At 44.7% G+C, this 19698-nt stretch overlaps 1 protein-coding gene across 1 annotated transcript in view; it reads right to left on the bottom strand.

Moving 5' to 3' along the window:
- rps6kal (ribosomal protein S6 kinase a, like) overlaps positions 1 to 19698 on the bottom strand; it is a 144068-nt gene that overhangs the window by 101576 nt on the left and 22794 nt on the right. Inside the window, exons 9-13 of the mRNA XM_046296269.1 lie at positions 18490 to 18560; positions 8575 to 8663; positions 7560 to 7624; positions 1306 to 1408; positions 879 to 1003 (exon numbers count right to left, since the gene is read on the bottom strand). Of these exons, the coding sequence (XP_046152225.1) occupies positions 879 to 1003; positions 1306 to 1408; positions 7560 to 7624; positions 8575 to 8663; positions 18490 to 18560 (453 nt within the window). The remainder of the gene's footprint in view (positions 1 to 878; positions 1004 to 1305; positions 1409 to 7559; positions 7625 to 8574; positions 8664 to 18489; positions 18561 to 19698) is intronic.

Raw genomic sequence — 19698 nt, 5'->3', positions numbered from 1 at the left:
GACCGAGAGGGAGACCCAGAGAGGCCGAGAGGGACACCCAGAGAGACCGAGAGAGAGACCGAGAGGGAGACCCAGAGAGGCCGAGAGGGAGAACCAGAGAGACAAGTTACCTAATATAGAACAATGGGTACCTACACTGGACCAATATCATGTCAAATGAGGTAGTTATCCTCTACGGGATCGGCACATTTGGGCAGTCTTGATACAACATTTTGAACAGAAATGCAATGGTTCATTGAATCAGTCTAAAACTTTGCACATACACTGCTGCCAACTAGTGGCCATAATCTATATTGCATCTAATTATGGCCTTAATTGCATTTCAAAGATGGGACCAAAAATAAATGTAAAAAAAGTTTTTTTCTTTGTATAATCTTTTACCAGATCAAATGTGTTATATTCTACTACATTAATTTTGCATTTCCACAAACTTCAAAGTGTTTTCCGATCCCTTGCTTCAGGTCCTGAGTTACAGGCAGTTTGGATTTGGGTATGTCATTTTAGGCAAAAAAAAAAAAAAAGGGTCCGATCTTAAATGAAGTAGTCGGTAGTTTAGTGTTAGCACACTGTTTGGGAAAAACAATCAGGATGCACTTCTACACTTCATTCCCCAGGTGGCAGCACCAACAGAGTCTAGGGCTGTGAGAGAGCAAAATCATTTAAACATTCAAGCGTATGAACATGTACTAAAGCAGTGGGGAACTGTGTGTGTGTGTGTGTGTGTGTGTGTGTGTGTGTGTGTGTGTGTGTGTGTGTGTGTGTGTGTGTGTGTGTGTGTGTGTGTGTGTGTGTGTGTGTGTGTGTGTGTGTGTGTGTGTGTGTGTGTGTGTGTGTGTGTGTGTGTGTGTGTGTGTGTGTGTGTGTGTGTGTGTGTGTACCTGTACTATAGGTAGGATGCTGAGTAGAGGAGAGCCCTTCTTGTCATCCAGAGAGGCTGGAGCCACGAAGCTGAACCCTTTAAACAGCTGATGGGCATTGGCACTGGGAGGAATACCTGGGGAGTCTACACACACCCACACACCCAGACAACCACCCAGACAACAAACCACACACACACCCAGACAACAAACCACCCACACACCCAGACAACAAACCACCCACACACCCAGACAACCAACCACACACACACCCAGACAACCACCCAGACAACAAACCACCCACACACACACCCAGACAACAAACCACCCACACACCCAGACAACAAACCACCCACACACCCAGACAACCACGCATCCACACGAGATGTGTGTTAGCAATAGAAGGAATACCTGGAGAATCTAGACTGTGACCCTAACCCTCATGTACCTTTGGGTGTTTTAGCGGTGAACTCTGGGTCGAAGCAGAACGTGTCATCAGGCTTCCCTGCTGCTGGTTTGAATGGAGGCTGGAGCTCTGTCCTGTATAGCTTCTATGGAGGGAGGGAGGGTTAAGCTGAGATATTAATATTTAGTTTCCGTTCCAAGTCATAATGAACAGTAGAGACAGAAAGAGACAGAGAGAGAGAGAGAGAGACATTCCCAGTGGGTCAGAAGTTTACATGCTACCAAATACTAATAGAGTGTATTGACTTTAAATTGTTTAACTTGGGTCAAATGATTTTGGTAGCCTTCCTGAAGCTTCCCACAATAAGTTGGGTGAATTCTGGCCCATTCCTCCTGACAGAGCTGGTGTAACTGAGTCAGGTTTGTAGGCCTCCTTGCTTGCACACACTCTTTCACTTCTGCCCACAAATCTTCTATAGGATTGAGGTCAGGGCTTTGTGATGGCCACTCCAATACCTTAACATTGTTGTCCTTAAGCCATTTTGCCACAACTTTGGAAGTATGCTTGGGGTCATTGTCCATTTGGAAGACCCATTTGTGACCAAGCTTTAACTTCCTGACCGATGTCTTGAGATGTTGCTTCAATATAGCCAGAACTTTCCTACCTCATGTTGCCATCTATTTTGCACCAGACCCTCCTGCAGCAAAGCCCCCCACAACATGCATTCTCTGTGAGAGCTTCCCATGTCTGGAATACACTGCCATCAGACACACATAACTGCACCACATATCACACTTTCACAAAATGCTTGAAGACATGGCTAAAGGTCAATCAGATTTGTGAACATGGTCCCTAGCTGTGTGTTGCCGCTTTCCATGTTGTCTGTTGTCTGTAGCTTGTGAGGTGTGGAAACACTTTGTTGCTTTTATGAATTTTGTCTTGCTGTTTTTTGTTCTATGTTGCTCTGTCTGTATGCTATGTCTTGCTTCTCCTATGTTGCTATGTCTTGCTTGTTCTATGGTGCTATTGTCTATATTGTAATTGTTTTTAATAACCTGCCCAGGGACTGCGGTTGAAAATTAGCCGGCTGGCTAAAACCGGCACTTTTACTGAAACGTTGATTAATGTGCACTGTCCCTGTAAAAATAAAATAAACTAAAACTAAAAAACATGATGCTGCCACCCCCGTGCTTCAAGGTTGGGATGGTGTTCTTCGACTTGCAAGCCTCCCCGTTTTCCTCCAAACATAACGATGGTCATTATGACCAAACAGTTCTGTTTCATCAGATCAGAGGACATTTCTCCAAAAAGTACGATCTTTGTCCCCATCTGCAGTTGCAAACCTCAGTCTGGCTTTTTTATGTCGGTATTGGAGCAGTGGCTTCTTCCTTGCTGAGTGGAATTTCAGGTTGTCTCGATATAGGACTCGTTTTACTATGGATATAGATACGGTTGTACCTGTTTCCTCCAGCATCTTCACAAGATCCTTTGCTGTTTTTCTGGGACTGATTTGCACTTTTCACACCAAAGTACATTCATCTCTAGGAGACAGAACGCATCTCCTTCCTGAGAGGTATGACGGCTGCGTGGTCCCATGGTGTTTATACTTGAGTACTGTTGTTTGTACAGATGAACGTGGTACCTTCAGGCGTTTGGGAATTGCCCCCGAGGATGAACCAGACTTGTGGAGGTCTACAATTTTTTTTCTGAGGTCTTGGCTGATTTCATTTGATTTTCCCATGACGTCAAGCCAAGAGGAACTGAGTTTGAAGGCAGGCCTTCAAATACATCCACAGATACACCTCCAATTGACTCAAATGATGTAAATTAGCAGAAGCTTCTAAGGCCATGACATAACTTTCTGGAATTCTTCCAAGCTGTTTAAAAGGCACAGTCAACTTAGTGTATGTAAACTTCTCACCCAATTGTGAATTGTGAATTGTGATACAGTGAATTATAAGTGAAATAATCTGTCTGTAAACAATTTTGGAAATATTACTTGTCATGCACAAAGTAGATGTCCTAACGGACTTGCAAAAACAATAGTTTGTTAACAAGAAATTTGTGGAGTGGTTGAAAAACAAGTTAATGACTCCAACATAAGTGTATGTGAAATTCCGACTTCAACTGCTCATGATCAAATACAAATCTTAGAATCAACTATTAAAGACGACCAGAACACACTGGATTCTCCAATTACATTCAATGAACTATAGGACAAAATATATCCTATATGAAATTCTAAAATATACAGACCACAAATTTCAATTGGCTGGGGTGATAATTCCAATCACTCTCAGAACTGGCATCTTCCCCAATATTTGGAGACAAGGACTTATCACCCCAATCCACAAAAGTAGATACAAATTTAACCCCAATAACTACCGTGGGATATGCGACAACAGCAATCTCGGGAAAATCCTCTGCATTATCATTAACAGCTGACTTGTACATTTCCTCAGTGAAAACAGTGTATTGAGCAAATGTCAAATTGGCGTTTTACTAAATTACTGTACAACAGACCACGTATTCACGCTGCACACCCTAATTGACTAACAAACAAAAACAAAGGCAAAGCCTTATCAAGCTTTGTTGACTTCATAAAAGCTTTAGACTCAATTTGGAATGAGGGTCTGCTATACAAGTTGATAAAAAAAAGTGATGTTAGGGGAAAAACACATGACATTAAAAAATCCATATACACAAACAACAAGTAGTGTGTGGTTAAATTTGGGGAAAAAAAATAAAAAATCCCACAGCGCTGTGGGTTGAGACAGGGATGCAGCTTAAGCCCCACAGTCTTCAACATATATATTAACGAATAGGCGAGGGCACTAGAACAGTCTGCAGCACGCACTCGGCCTCACCCTACTAGAATCTGAAGTCAAATATCTACTGTTTGCTGATGATCTGGTGCTTCTGTCCCCAACCAAAGAGGGCCTACAGCACCTAGATCTTCTGCACAGATTCTGTCAGACTTGGGCCCTGACAGCAAATAATGGTGTTCCAAAAGAGGTCCAGTTGCCAGGCCCACAAAAGAGGTCCAGTTGCCAGGCCCACAAAAGAGGTCCAGTTGCCAGGCCCACATTTTGTTTCTCCCATGTTTTGGTACCCTTTCCCCAGATCTATGCCTTGACAAAATCCTGTCTCAGAGCTCTACGATCAATTCCTCATTGCTTGGTTTTTAGACAGGTGTGTGCCTTTCAAAATCATGTATAATTAATTGAATTTACCACAGGTGGACTCCAATCAAGTTGTAGAAACATCTCAAGGATGATCAATGGAAACAGAATGCATCTGAACTCAATGTAGAGTCTCATAACAAAGGGTCTGAATATTTATGTAAAGTTATTTCTGTGTTTTATTTTTAATAAATGTGCAAAAATGTCTAAGAACCTGTTTTCACTTAGCCATTATGGGTTATTGTGTGTAGATTGCAAAAAAATAATAAATAATAATAATAATAATTTGAGTAACGCAACAAAATGTGGAAAAGGTCAAGGGGTCTGAATACTTTCCGAAGGCACTGTACCCTAAACAAGAAGGGCAAAAGGAGCATAACATTTGATATCCCAATTAGTATCGGGCTAAACAACTGTTGTAAAACACACTGTATGGTTGTGAGGTCTGGGGTCCACTCACCAACCAAGAATTCACAAAATGGGAGAAACACCCAATTGAGACTTTGCATGCAGAATTCTGCAAAAAACATACATTGTGTGCAACGCAAAAAACCCAAACAATGTATGTAGAACAAAATTAGGACATCAGCAAATTCTAAAAATCCAGAAAAGATATGTTCCATTCTACAATCACCTAAAAGGAAGTGATGCCTACACATTCCCTCACAAACCCCTCACCTCAGCCAGCTGTTTCTGCACCTCTGTGAACAAACACAAACAGACCCAAAAAACTGGTGAAACTAGAATGCTATTTGGCCCTAAACAGAGTACACAGTGGCAGAATACCTGACCACTGTGTCTGACCCTAAACAGAGTACACAGTGGCAGAATACCTGACCAAGGTGACTGGCCCTAAACAGAGAGTACACAGTGGCAGAATACCTGACTGGCCCTAAACAGAGTACACAGTGGCAGAATACCTGACCACTGTGTCTGACCCTAAACAGACTACACAGTGGCAGAATACCTGACCAAGGTGACTGACCCTAAACAGAGAGTAGACAGTGGCAAAATACCTGACCACTGTGACTGACCCTAAACAGAGAGTACACAGTGGCAGAATACCTGACCAAGGTGACTGACCCTAAACAGAGACCAAGGTGTACCCTAAACAGTGGCAGAATACCTGACCAAGGTGACTGACCCTAAACAGAGAGTACACAGTGGCAGAATACCTGACCACTGTGACTGACCCTAAACAGAGAGTAGACAGTGGCAGAATACCTGACCAAGGTGACTGACCCTAAACAGAGAGTACACAGTGGCAGAATACCTGACCAAGGTGACTGACCCAAAATTAAGGAAAGCTTGGACTATGTACAGACTCAGTGAGGATAGCCTTGCTATTGAGAAAGGTAGCTGTAGGCAGACCTGGCTCTCAAGAGAAGACAGGCTATGTGACCACTACCCACAAAATGAGGTGGGAACTGAGATGCACTTCCTAACCTCTTGCCAGATGTATGAACGCCTTAACGATACATATTTCCCAAAGATTACACAAACCCACAAAGAATTTCAAAATGGATAAACTCCCTTATCTGTACGATGAAATACTGCAGTGTGCATCACAGCAGCAAGATTGCCATGAGAAAAGGGCAACCAGTTGAGCACAAACAACATTGTAAATACCACAAATATTTATGTTTATTTGTCTTCCTCACTGTTCATACTACAACTATTTTCACATGATTAAAACACTGACGATATAACACTGGAAATGTCTGTTTTTTAAACCTTTGTGAGTGCAATGTTACCTGTTCGATGTAACCTGTTCGATGTAACCTGTTCGATGTAACCTGTTCGATGTAACCTGTTCGATGTTACCTGTTCGATGTAACCTGTTCGATGTAACCTGTTCGATGTAACCTGTTCGATGTAACCTGTTCGATGTAACCTGTTCGATGTAACCTGTTCGATGTAACCTGTTCGATGTAACCTGTTCGATGTTACCTGTTCGATGTTACCTGTTCGATGTTACCTGTTCGATGTAACCTGTTCGATGTTACCTGTTCGATGTTACCTGTTCGATGTAACCTGTTCGATGTAACCTGTTCGATGTCGATGTTACCTGTTCGATGTTACCTGTTCGATGTTACCTGTTCGATGTTACCTGTTCGATGTTACCTGTTCGATGTTACCTGTTCGATGTTACCTGTTCGATGTTACCTGTTCGATGTAACCTGTTCGATGTTACCTGTTCGATGTTACCTGTTCGATGTTACCTGTTCGATGTTACCTGTTCGATGTAACCTGTTCGATGTTACCTGTTCGATGTTACCTGTTCGATGTAAGTTACCTGTTCGATGTAAGTTACCTGTTCGATGTAAGTTACCTGTTCGATGTAAGTTACCTGTTCGATGTAAGTTACCTGTTCGATGTAACCTGTTCGATGTAACCTGTTCGATGTAACCTGTTCGATGTAACCTGTTCGATGTAACCTGTTCGATGTAAGTTACCTGTTCGATGTAAGTTACCTGTTCGATGTAACCTGTTCGATGTAACCTGTTCGATGTAACCTGTTCGATGTAACCTGTTCGATGTAACCTGTTCGATGTAACCTGTTCGATGTAACCTGTTCGATGTAACCTGTTCGATGTAACCTGTTCGATGTAACCTGTTCGATGTTACCTGTTCGATGTAACCTGTTCGATGTTACCTGTTCGATGTTACCTGTTCGATGTTACCTGTTCGATGTAACCTGTTCGATGTTACCTGTTCAATGTTACCTGTTCAATGTTACCTGTTCAATGTTACCTCCTTCAATGTTACTTCCTAATAGTTTTTTATATTGTTTCTCACTTTAGTTTGTTTATTTCACTTGCTTTGGAAATGTAAACTTGTTGCCCATGCCAATAAAGCCCTGTTGAATTTAATTGAGAGAGCGAACAAGCAAGATAAAGACACAGCCACCAGCCCATATTAAACCCTTCCCTTCTTCCTGGTCTCAGCCAATCGTCTCCTGCTGGCTCATAAACACTCCCACTGAAATATTAACACACACACTGTCAGACCTCTGCCCAGATACACACCTAGCACTCTACAGACCAATCCTAAGTAAGCCGACCGTAATGGTGGGAATGGGATGCATTGTGTGTGTGTGTGAGAGAGACTTACGTTCCAGTCGATCGATGAGAAGAAGGCGTGACGTTTGATCTCCTCCACCCCATCGGCCCCAGCCCCTACACAGACACAGAGCACTGTCAGTAACACACACACACACACACACACACACACACACACACACACACACACACACACACACACACACACACACACACACACACACACACACACACACACACACACACACACACACACACACACACACACACACACACACACACACACCCCTACAGAGAGACAACAGTCAGTAACACACACACACACCCCTACAGAGAGACAACAGTCAGTAACACACACACCCCTACAGAGAGACAACAGTCAGTAACACACACACCCCTACAGAGACAACAGTCAGTAACACACACACCCCTACAGAGAGACAACAGTCAGTAACACACACACACACCCCTACAGAGAGACAACAGTCAGTAACACACACACACACCCCTACAGAGAGACAACAGTCAGTAACACACACACACACACACACCCCTACAGAGAGACAACAGTCAGTAACACACACACACACACACACCCCTACAGAGAGACAACAGTCAGTAACACACACACACACCCCTACAGAGAGACAACAGTCAGTAACACACACACCCCTACAGAGACAACAGTCAGTAACACACACACCCCTACAGAGAGACAACAGTCAGTAACACACACACACCCCTACAGAGACAACAGTCAGTAACACACACACACACCCCTACAGAGAGACAACCATCAGTAACACACACACACCCCTACAGAGAGACAACCGACAGTAACACACACACCCCTACAGAGAGACAACCGACAGTAACACACACACCCCTACAGAGAGACAACCGACAGTAACACACACTCTCTCGCTCTTACCCAGGTGGTTAATTTGTGTGACTGTTCTATCAGTGTTTTGTTACTTGTCATGTTTTGTGTTGTTTGTAGACCCCGGGAAGAGTAGCTGCTGCTTCTGCAAAAGATCATGGGGATCCAAATAAACAAAGAAACTTACCCAGGCGGTTAGCAGGGTTGCGTTTAAACAGCATTCTCAGCAGACTCTGGGCTTCTACACTCAGGAACTGAGGCATCCCTAATTTAGCTCTGAGAGAGGGAGTGAGTGAGTAGAGGAGAGAGAGAAGACAGGAGAGAAGAGCGCGAGTGACAACAATGTCCTGAACAAATGTCAAATTGTCTTCTTACCAAAATATCGTACGACAGACCATGTACCATGTACACCCTGAACATTCTAATTGAAAAAGAAAATGCAAATAAAAAGGAAGAATTGCCCAAACTTAACTGCCTCCTACTCTGTCCCAGATGGGAATATATGCATATTATTATTGGTGGATAGAAAATTGAATGATGTCTGTGAGTATAACAGAACTCATATGGCAGACAAAAACCTGAGAAGAAATCCAAACAGGAAGTGAGAACTCGATTTTCAAAACAGTGCCATTTGAAGTCCATGTTAGTTATGGATGTGCATGCACTTCATAGGGCTTCCACAAGATGTCCCCGTCTTTAGATTCTGGTTGTATGATTCTACTATAAAGGAGGGGCTCATAGGAGCTCTTTTACGGAGTGGTCTGGCAGAAAGCCTCGGTCTCATAGCGCGTGGCCACGAGAGAGTATCCTCCCGTTCCAATGCTTTTCTTCAGACAATGAAATTCTTCGGTTGGAACCTTATTGCTGATTAATGTTTAAAACATCCTAAAGATTGATTGCATACATCGTTTGACTTGTTTCTACGACCTGCAGCGGAACTTTTTGAGTTTTTGTCTGGAGGAATTGCTCGTGCTTTTTGAAGATTGAATGCTGGGCTGAACAAGCTAACAACAAGTGGCTAAATGATGGGCTTTTTTTTTTTTACCTTTATTTAACCAGGCAAGTCAGTTAAGAACATGTTCTTATTTTCAATGACGGCCTGGGAACAGTGGGTTAACTGCCTGTTCAGGGGCAGAAAAACAGATTTGTACCTTGTCAGCTCGGGGGTTTGAACTCACAACCTTCCGGTTACTAGTCCAACGCTCTAACCACTAGGCTACGCTGCCGAACTTTATGGAACAAATCAGTCATTTATTGTCGAACTGGGATTCCTGGGAGTGCCCTCTGATGAAGATATTCAAAAGTAAGTGAATATTTATAGTGTTTTCTGTAGCTTCTGTTGACGCCAAAATGGCAGCTATTTCTTTGGCTAATTTGGGTTCAGAGCGCCATTCTCAGATTATTCTTTTTCCGTAAAAAAAAATTTTGAAATCTGACACAGCGGTTGCATAGAGGATATGTTTATCTTTAATTCTGTGAATAACACTTGCATCTTTTATCAATGTTTATTGTGAGTATTTCTGCAAAATCACCGGATGTTATAGAATCAAAACATTACTGCACGTAAAGCGCCAATGTCAACTGAATTTTTTTATATATACACTGCTCAAAAAATAAAGGGAACACTAAAATAACACATCCTATATCTGAATGAATGAAATATTATTATTAAATACTTTTTTCTTTACATAGTTGAATGTGTTGACAACAAAATTAAACAAATTATAAATGGAAATGAAATTTATCAACCCGTGGAGGTCTGGATTTGGAGTCGCACTCAAAATTCAAGTGGAAAACCACACTACAGGCTGATCCAACTTCGATGTAATGTCCTTAAAACAAGTCAAAATGAGGCTCAGTAGTGTGTGTGGCCTCCACGTGCCTGTACGACCTCCCTACAACGCCTGGGCATGCTCCTGATGAGGTGGCGGATGGTCTCCTGAGGGATCTCCTCCCAGACCTGGACTAAAGCATCCGCCAACTCCTGGACAGTCTGTGGTGCAACGTGGCGTTGGTGGATGGAGCGAGACATGATGTCCCAGATGTGCTCAATTGGATTCAGGTCTGGGGAACGGGCGGGCCAGTCCATAGCATCAATGCCTTCCTCTTGCAGGAACTGCTGACACACTCCAGCCACATGAGGTCTAGCATTGTCTTGCATTAGGAGGAACCCAGGGCCAACCACACCAGCATATGGTCTCACAAGTGGTCTAAGGATCTCATCTCGGTACCTAATGGCAGTCAGGCTACCTCTGGCGAGCACATGGAGGGCTGTGCGGCCCCCCAAAGGAATGCCACCCCACACCATGACTGACCCACCGCCAAACCGGTCATGCTGGAGGATGTTGCAGGCAGCAGAACGTTCTCCACGGCGTCTCCAGACTGTCACGTCTGTCACATGTGCTCAGTGTGAACCTGCTTTCATCTCTGAAGAGCACAGGGCGCCAGTGGCGAATTTGCCAATCTTGGTGTTCTCTGGCAAATGCCAAACATCCTGCGTGGTGTTGGGCTGTAAGCACAACCCCCACCTGTGGATGTCGGGCCCTCATACCACCCTCATGGAGTCTGTTTCTGATCGTTTGAGCAGACACATGCACATTTGTGGCCTGCTGGAGGTCATTTTGCAGGGCTCTGGCAGTGTTCCTCCTTGCACAAAGGCTGAGGTAGCGGTCCTGCTGCTGGGTTGTTGCCCTCCTACGGCCTCCTCCACGTCTCCTGATGTACTGGCATGTCTCCTGGTAGCGCCTCCATGCTCTGGACACTACGCTGACAGACACAGCAAACCTTCTTACCACAGCTCGCATTGATGTCCCATCCTGGATGAGCTGCACTACCTGAGCCACACGTGTCTCAGGTAGCACTACCTGAGCCACTCCGTCTCATGCTACCACTAGAGTGAAAGCACCGCCAGCATTCAAAAGTGACCAAAACATCAGCCAGGAAGCATAGGAACTGAGAAGTGGTCTGTGGTCACCACCTGCAGAACCACTCCTTTATTGGGGGTGTCTTGCTAATTGCCTATAATTTCCACCTGTTGTCTATTCCATTTGCACAACAGCATGTGAAATTTATTGTCAATCAGTGTTGCTTCCTAAGTGGACAGTTTGATTTCACAGAAGTGTGATTGACTTGGAGTTACATTGTGTTGTTTAAGTGTTCCCTTTATTGTTTTGAGCAGTGTATATATGCACATTTTCAAACAAAACATGTATAAAATGATGCTCTATGAGTGTCTTCTGATGGAGATAATCAAAGGTTAGTGATTCATTTATTTCTGCTTTTGTGACTATCTTTGGCTGTGAAAAATGGCTGTGTGTGTTTTTGGATTTGGTTGTGATCTAACAAATATATGTTGTGTTTTCGCTGTAAAACATTTTAGAAATCGGAGAAAATGGGTAGATTAACGAGATGTCTATCTTTAATTTGCTGTATTGGACTTGTTAATGTGTGAAAGTTAAATATTTAAAAAATATATTTTTTGAATTTCCCGCGCCACCTTTTCAACTGAATGGGAGGGAGTGTTCCTTTTGAGGGACTACTAGCCATAACAAGTTTACTAGAGAACGGCAAGATGACAGCAATCTGTAAGTCACTGGACATCAGTTATGTATGTGAATCCATGATAACATTGACGGAGAAATGGAATTCAGATTATCTGGAGGGACAATCAAATCGAAACAACATGGTTGTGGATGGAATTGCAGAATCTCCACGAGACCTGGACGGAGACTGAGGAGAGAGTACGGGAAATGATCTCGGAGAAACTGAAGATGTACCACAGAAATACTAAGGTAAATGCACCCACACCACTGGAAAACCCACCACCGGCCCAGCTGACAGGCCTAGGCCGATAGTGGTCAAATTCCTGAGGTTAAAGGACAAGGTAGCTGTTCTGGAAGAATCTTTCTTGGGGCCCTGAATATTGACTGTTTTTCATCAAGCTGTCCGCTCAAGAGAAAGCTTCTCACTGTAATCAGTGCCTGTAATCTGGTTCAGGTTATAAATCAACCTATCAGGGTGTTTACAAACACTACAGTAACAAGATCATCCACACGTATTGATCACATTTTTACTAATACTGTAGAACGGTGTTCTAAAGCTATATCCATCCCTATTGGATGATGTGATCACAGTATAGTGGCTATATCCATCCCTATTGATGATGATGTGGCTATATCCATCCCTATTGGATGAGTATAGTGGCTATATCCATCCCTATTGATGATGATGTGAGTCTATATCCATCCCTATTGGATGATGTGATCACAGTATAGTGGCTATATCCATCCCTATTGGATGATGTGATCATAGTATAGTGGCTATATCCATCCCTATTGGATGATGTGATCATAGTATAGTGGCTATATCCATCCCTATTGGATGATGTGATCACAGTATAGTGGCTATATCCATCCCCATTGGATGATGTGATCACAGTATAGTGGCTATATCCATCCCTATTGGATGATGTGATCACAGTATAGTGGATATATCCATCCCCATTGGATGACGTGATCATAGTATAGTGGCTATATCCATCCCTATTGGATGATGTGATCACAGTATAGTGGCTATATCCATCCCCATTGGATGACGTGATCATAGTATAGTATCTATAAGCCAAAGTTCCAAAAACTGGACATAAAATAGTGTATATAAAAGATGTTGCTGTGACTTATGTGGATAATGTTAAATCAAATTGTATTGGTCACATACACATGGTTATCAAATGTTAATGGTCACATGGTTATCAGATATTGGTTACATACACATGGTTATCAGATGTTATTGGTCACATGGTTAGCAGATGTTATTGGTCACATACACATGGTTATCAGATGTTATTGGTCACATACACATGGTTATCAGATGTTAATGGTCACATGGTTATCAGATGTTATTGGTTACATACACATGGTTATCAGATGTTAATGGTCACATGGTTAGCAGATGTTATTGGTCACATACACATGGTTATCAGATGTTATTGGTCACATACACATGGTTATCAGATGTTAATGGTCACATGGTTATCAGATGTTATTGGTCACATACACATGGTTAGCAGATGTTATTGGTCACATACACATGGTTATCAGATGTTATTGGTCACATACACATGGTTATCAGATGTTATTGGTCACATGGTTATCAGATGTTAATGGTCACATATGGTTATCAGATGTTATTGGTCACATACACATGGTTAGCAGATGTTATTGGTCACATGGTTAGCAGATGTTATTGGTCACATACACATGGTTATCAGATGTTATTGGTCACATACACATGGTTATCAGATGTTATTGGTCACATACACATGGTTATCAGATGTTATTGGTCACATACACATGGTTAGCAGATGTTAATGGTCACATACACATGGTTAGCAGATGTTATTGGTCACATGCACATGGTTAGCAGATGTTAATGCGAGAGTAGCGAAATGCTTGTGCTTCTAGTTCCAACCACGCAGTAATATCTAACAAGTAATCTAACCATTTCCTTATACACACAAGTTTAAAGGAATGAATAAGAATATGTACATATATATATATGGATGAGCGATGGCCGAACGGCATAGGCCAGACGCAGTAGATGGAACCCTCCAGGTTCCCTCGGAGAGTTCATCAATGAGCTTGATGCCTTGATAAGCTCCTTTCCTGAGGACGGCTCACCTCTCACAGTTCTGGGCGACTTTAACCTCCCCACGTCTACCTTTGACTCTTTCCTCTCTGCCTCCTTCTTTCCACTCCTCTCCTCTTTTGACCTCACCCTCTCACCTTCCCCCCCTACTCACAAGGCAGGCAATACGCTCGACCTCATCTTTACTAGATGCTGTTCTTCCACTAACCTCACTGCAACTCCCCTCCAAGTCTCCGACCACTGCCTTGTATCCTTTTCCCTCTCGCTCTCATCCAACACCTCCCACACTGCCCCTACTCGGATGGTATCGCGCCGTCCCAACCTTCGCTCTCTCTCCCCGCTACTCTCTCCTCTTCCATCCTATCATCTCTTCCCTCCGCTCAAACCTTCTCCCACCTATCTCCTGATTCTGCCTCCTCAACCCTCCTCTCCTCCCTCTCTGCATCCCTTGACTCTCTATGTCCCCTATCCTCCAGGCCGGCTCGGTCCTCCCCTCCCGCTCCGTGGCTCGATGACTCATTGCGAGCTCACAGAACAGGGCTCCGGGCAGCCGAGCGGAAATGGAGGAAAACTCGCCTCCCTGCGGACCTGGCATCCTTTCACTCCCTCCTCTCTACATTTTCCTCCTCTGTCTCTGCTGCTAAAGCCACTTTCTACCACTCTAAATTCAAAGCATCTGCCTCTAACCCTAGGAAGCTCTTTGCCACCTTCTCCTCCCTCCTGAATCCTCCGCCCCCTCCCCCCTCCTCCCTCTCTGCAGATGACTTCGTCAACCATTTTGAAAAGAAGGTCGACGACATCCGATCCTCGTTTGCTAAGTCAAACGACACCGCTGGTTCTGCTCACACTGCCCTACCCTGTGCTCTGACCTCTTTCTCCCCTCTCTCTCCAGATGAAATCTCGCGTCTTGTGACGGCCGGCCGCCCAACAACCTGCCCGCTTGACCCTATCCCCTCCTCTCTTCTCCAGACCATTTCCGGAGACCTTCTCCCTTACCTCACCTCGCTCATCAACTCATCCCTGACCGTTGGCTACGTCCCTTCCGTCTTCAAGAGAGCGAGAGTTGCACCCCTTCTGAAAAAACCTACACTCGATCCCTCCGATGTCAACAATTACAGACCAGTATCCCTTCTTTCTTTTCTCTCCAAAACTCTTGAACGTGCCGTCCTTGGCCAGCTCTCCCGCTATCTCTCTCTGAATGACCTTCTTGATCCAAATCAGTCAGGTTTCAAGACTAGTCATTCAACTGAGACTGCTCTCCTCTGTATCACGGAGGCGCTCCGCACTGCTAAAGCTAACTCTCTCTCCTCTGCTCTCATCCTTCTAGATCTATCGGCTGCCTTCGATACTGTGAACCATTGGATTGCGTCCTACCTGACAGGTCGCTCCTACCAGGTGGCGTGGCGAGAATCTGTCTCCTCACCACGCGCTCTCACCACTGGTGTCCCCCAGGGCTCTGTTCTTGGCCCTCTCCTATTCTCGCTATACACCAAGTCACTTGGCTCTGTCATAACCTCACATGGTCTCTCTTATCATTGCTATGCAGACGACACACAATTAATCTTCTCCTTTCCCCCTTCTGATGACCAGGTGGCGAATCGCATCTCTGCATGTCTGGCAGACATATCAGTGTGGATGACGGATCACCACCTCAAGCTGAACCTCGGCAAGACGGAGCTGCTCTTCCTCCCGGGAAGGACTGCCCGTTCCATGATCTCGCCATCACGGTCGACAACTCCATTGTGTCCTCCTCCCAGAGCGCCAAGAACCTTGGCGTGATCCTGGACAACACCCTGTCGTTCTCAACTAACATCAAGGCGGTGGCCCGTTCCTGTAGGTTCATGCTCTACAACATCCGCAGAGTACGACCCTGCCTCACACAGGAAGCGGCGCAGGTCCTAATCCAGGCACTTGTCATCTCCCGTCTGGATTACTGCAACTCGCTGTTGGCTGGGCTCCCTGCCTGTGCCATTAAACCCCTTCAACTCATCCAGAACGCCGCAGCCCGTCTGGTGTTCAACCTTCCCAAGTTCTCTCACGTCACCCCGCTCCTCCGTTCTCTCCACTGGCTTCCAGTTGAAGCTCGCATCCGCTACAAGACCATGGTGCTTGCCTACGGAGCTGTGAGGGGAACGGCACCTCAGTACCTCCAGGCTCTGATCAGGCCCTACACCCAAACAAGGGCACTGCGTTCATCCACCTCTGGCCTGCTCGCCTCCCTACCACTGAGGAAGTACAGCTCCCGCTCAGCCCAGTCAAAACTGTTCGCTGCCCTGGCCCCCCAATGGTGGAACAAACTCCCTCACGACGCCAGGACAGCGGAGTCAATCACCACCTTCCGGAGACACCTGAAACCCCACCTCTTTAAGGAATACCTAGGATAGGTTAAGTAATCCCTCTCACCGCACCCCCCCTAAGTTTTAGATGCACTATTGTTAAGTGACTGTCCCACTGGATGTCATAAGGTGAATGCACCAATTTGTAAGTCGCTCTGGATAAGAGCGTCTGCTAAATGACTTAAATGTAAATGTAAATGTAGATGTATGTAAACATTACATAAAGTGGCATTGTTTAAAGTGACTAGTGATACATTTCTTACATCCAGTTTTTAATTATTAAAGTGGCATGAGATTTGAGTCATTGAGCCACTCAATGTTAGTGGTGGCTGTTTAACAGTCTGATGGCCTTGAGATAGAAGCTGTTTTTCAGTCTCTCGGTCCCAGCTTTGATGCACCTGCACCTTGCCTTCTGCATGATAGCGGGGTGAACAGGAAGTGGTTCGGGTGGTTGATGTCCTTGATCTTTTTGGCATTCCTGTGACATCGGGTGGTGTAGGTTTCTTGGAGGGCAGGTAGTTTGCCCCCGGTGATGCGTTGTGCAGACCTCACTACCCTCTGGAGGGCCTTACGGTTGTGGGCGGAGCAGTTGCCGTACCAGGCGGTGATACAGCCCGACAGGATGCTCTCGATTGTGCATCTGTAGAAGTTTGTGAGTACTTTTGGTGACAAGCCAAATTTTTTCAGCCTCCTGAGGTTGAAGAGGCGCCGCTGCGCCTTCTTCACGATGCTGTCTGTGTAGGTGGAACATGTCAGTTTGTCCGTGATGTGTATGCCGAGGAACTTAAAACTGTCCACCTTCTCCACAACTGTTCCATCGGTGTGGATAGGGGGGTGTTCCCTCTGCTGTTTCCTGAAGTCCACAATCATGTCTTTTGTTTTAACCTATTGTTCAACTAAGACCTTTTTTGCACTATTGGTTAGAGCCTGTAAGAAAGCATTTCACTGTAAGGTTTACACCGGTTGTATTCGGCGCGCGTGAGGCCTTAAAGAGGTGCTCTGCTTTTTTGACACCACGCTCCACAAAGCAAGTCCTGCCAGCTCTAGTTTGGTCTGTGATTATTGCCCATCATGTGGTTAAGTGGTTAAGTGAGTCCATCTTGGTTCCAAATAATAAATATAGCAACACCTGACAGCACAAAGCCTCTCCCCTGGTAACCTACTGGTTGTGTGGATGTACTGACATGTATCTGATAAATGTAAAGTCTTTTGTCTGCAATGTATAATCCTTTATATGTCGGACCCTGTAAAGCCTAGCTGTCGCAATTTATGTCAGATAATGGGGATTCTAATGAATTGACTCCAATAACAGCACAGTGTAGTTGACTCCAATAACAGCACAGTGTAGTTGACACCAATAACAGCACAGTGTAGTTGACTCCAATAACAGCACAGTGTAGTTGACTCCAATAACAGCACAGTGTAGTTGACTCCAATAACAGCACAGTGTAGTTGACTCCAATAACAGCACAGTGGAGTTGACTCCAATAACAGCACAGTGGAGTTGACTCCAATAACAGCACAGTGGAGTTGACTCCAATAACAGCACAGTGTAGTTGACTCCAATAACAGCACAGTGTAGTTGACACCAATAACAGTACAGCACAGTGTAGTTGACTCCAATAACAGCACAGTGTAGTTGACTCCAATAACAGCACAGTGGAGTTGACTCCAATAACAGTACAGTGTAGTTGACACCAATAACAGTACAGCACAGTTTAGTTGACTCCAATAACAGTACAGCACAGTGTAGTTGACTCCAATAACAGTACAGCACAGTGTAGTTGACTCCAATAACAGCACAGTGTAGTTGACTCCAATAACAGTACAGCACAGTGTAGTTGACTCCAATAACAGTACAGCACAGTGTAGTTGACTCCAATAACAGCACAGTGTAGTTGACTCCAATAACAGCACAGTACAGTGTAGTTGACTCCAATAACAGCACAGTGTAGTTGACTCCAATAACAGCACAGTGTAGTTGACTCCAATAACAGCACAGTGTAGTTGACTCCAATAACAGCACAGTGTAGTTGACTCCAATAACAGCACAGTGTAGTTGACTCCAATAACAGTACAGTACAGTGTAGTTGACTCCAATAACAGTGTAGATGACTTACTTAAGGATCATGTTCATGGTCTCGTTGCGGTCTTTGCCCTGGAATGGTAATGTCCCGGTCAGCATTTCAAACTATACAGAGAGGAGAGTCAGACATTAGGCTGGGGTTACAGGTACAGGTTAGATACAGGTAGACATTAGGCTGGGGTTACAGGTACAGGTGATGTAGAGGTACAGGTAGAGACACTAGACTGGGGTTATAGGTACAGGTAGAGACACTAGGCTGGGGTTATAGGTACAGGTAGAGACACTAGGCTGGGGTTACAGGTACAGGTACAGACACTAGACTGGGGTTATATGTACAGGTACAGACACTAGACTGGGGTTATATGTACAGGTACAGACACTAGACTGGGGTTATCGGTACAGGTGATGTAGAGGTGCAGGTACAGACACTAGACTGGGGTTATAGGTACAGGTACAGACTCTAGACTGGGGTTATAGGTACAGGTGATGTAGAGGTACAGGTACAGACATTAGGCTGGGGTTATAGGTACAGGTACAGACATTAGACTGGGGTTATAGGTACAGGTACAGACATTAGACTGGGGTTATAGGTACAGGTACAGACACTAGACTGGGGTTATCGGTACAGGTGATGTAGAGGTGCAGGTACAGACACTAGACTGGGGTTATAGGTACAGGTACAGACTCTAGACTGGGGTTATAGGTACAGGTGATGTAGAGGTACAGGTACAGACATTAGGCTGGGGTTATAGGTACAGGTAGAGACAATAGACTGGGGTTATAGGTACAGGTTGAGACACTAAACTGGGGTTATAGGTACAGGTAGAGACACTAGACTGGGGTTATAGGTACAGGTGATGTAGAGGTACAGGTAGAGACATTTGGCTGGGGTTACAGGTACAGGTACAGACACTAGACTGGGGTTATAGGTACAGGTACAGACACTAGACTGGGGTTACAGGTACAGGTGACGTAGAGGTACAGGTAGAGACATTAGGCTGGGGTTATAGGTACAGGTACAGACATTAGGCTGGGGTTATAGGTACAGGTACAGACATTAGGCTGGGGTTATAGGTACAGGTACAGACATTAGACTGGGGTTATAGGTACAGGTACAGACATTAGACTGGGGTTATAGGTACAGGTAATGTAGAGGTACAGGTAGAGACACTAGACTGGGGTTATAGGTACAGGTAGAGACACTAGACTGGGGTTATAGGTACAGGTGATGTAGAGGTACAGG

This window comes from Oncorhynchus gorbuscha, linkage group LG13, assembly GCF_021184085.1.
Source record: "Oncorhynchus gorbuscha isolate QuinsamMale2020 ecotype Even-year linkage group LG13, OgorEven_v1.0, whole genome shotgun sequence".
Classification (NCBI taxonomy): Eukaryota; Metazoa; Chordata; class Actinopteri; order Salmoniformes; family Salmonidae; genus Oncorhynchus; species Oncorhynchus gorbuscha.
Note: the sequence above shows the minus strand (reverse complement) of the source record. Positions and strands in the feature narration are given on the sequence as shown.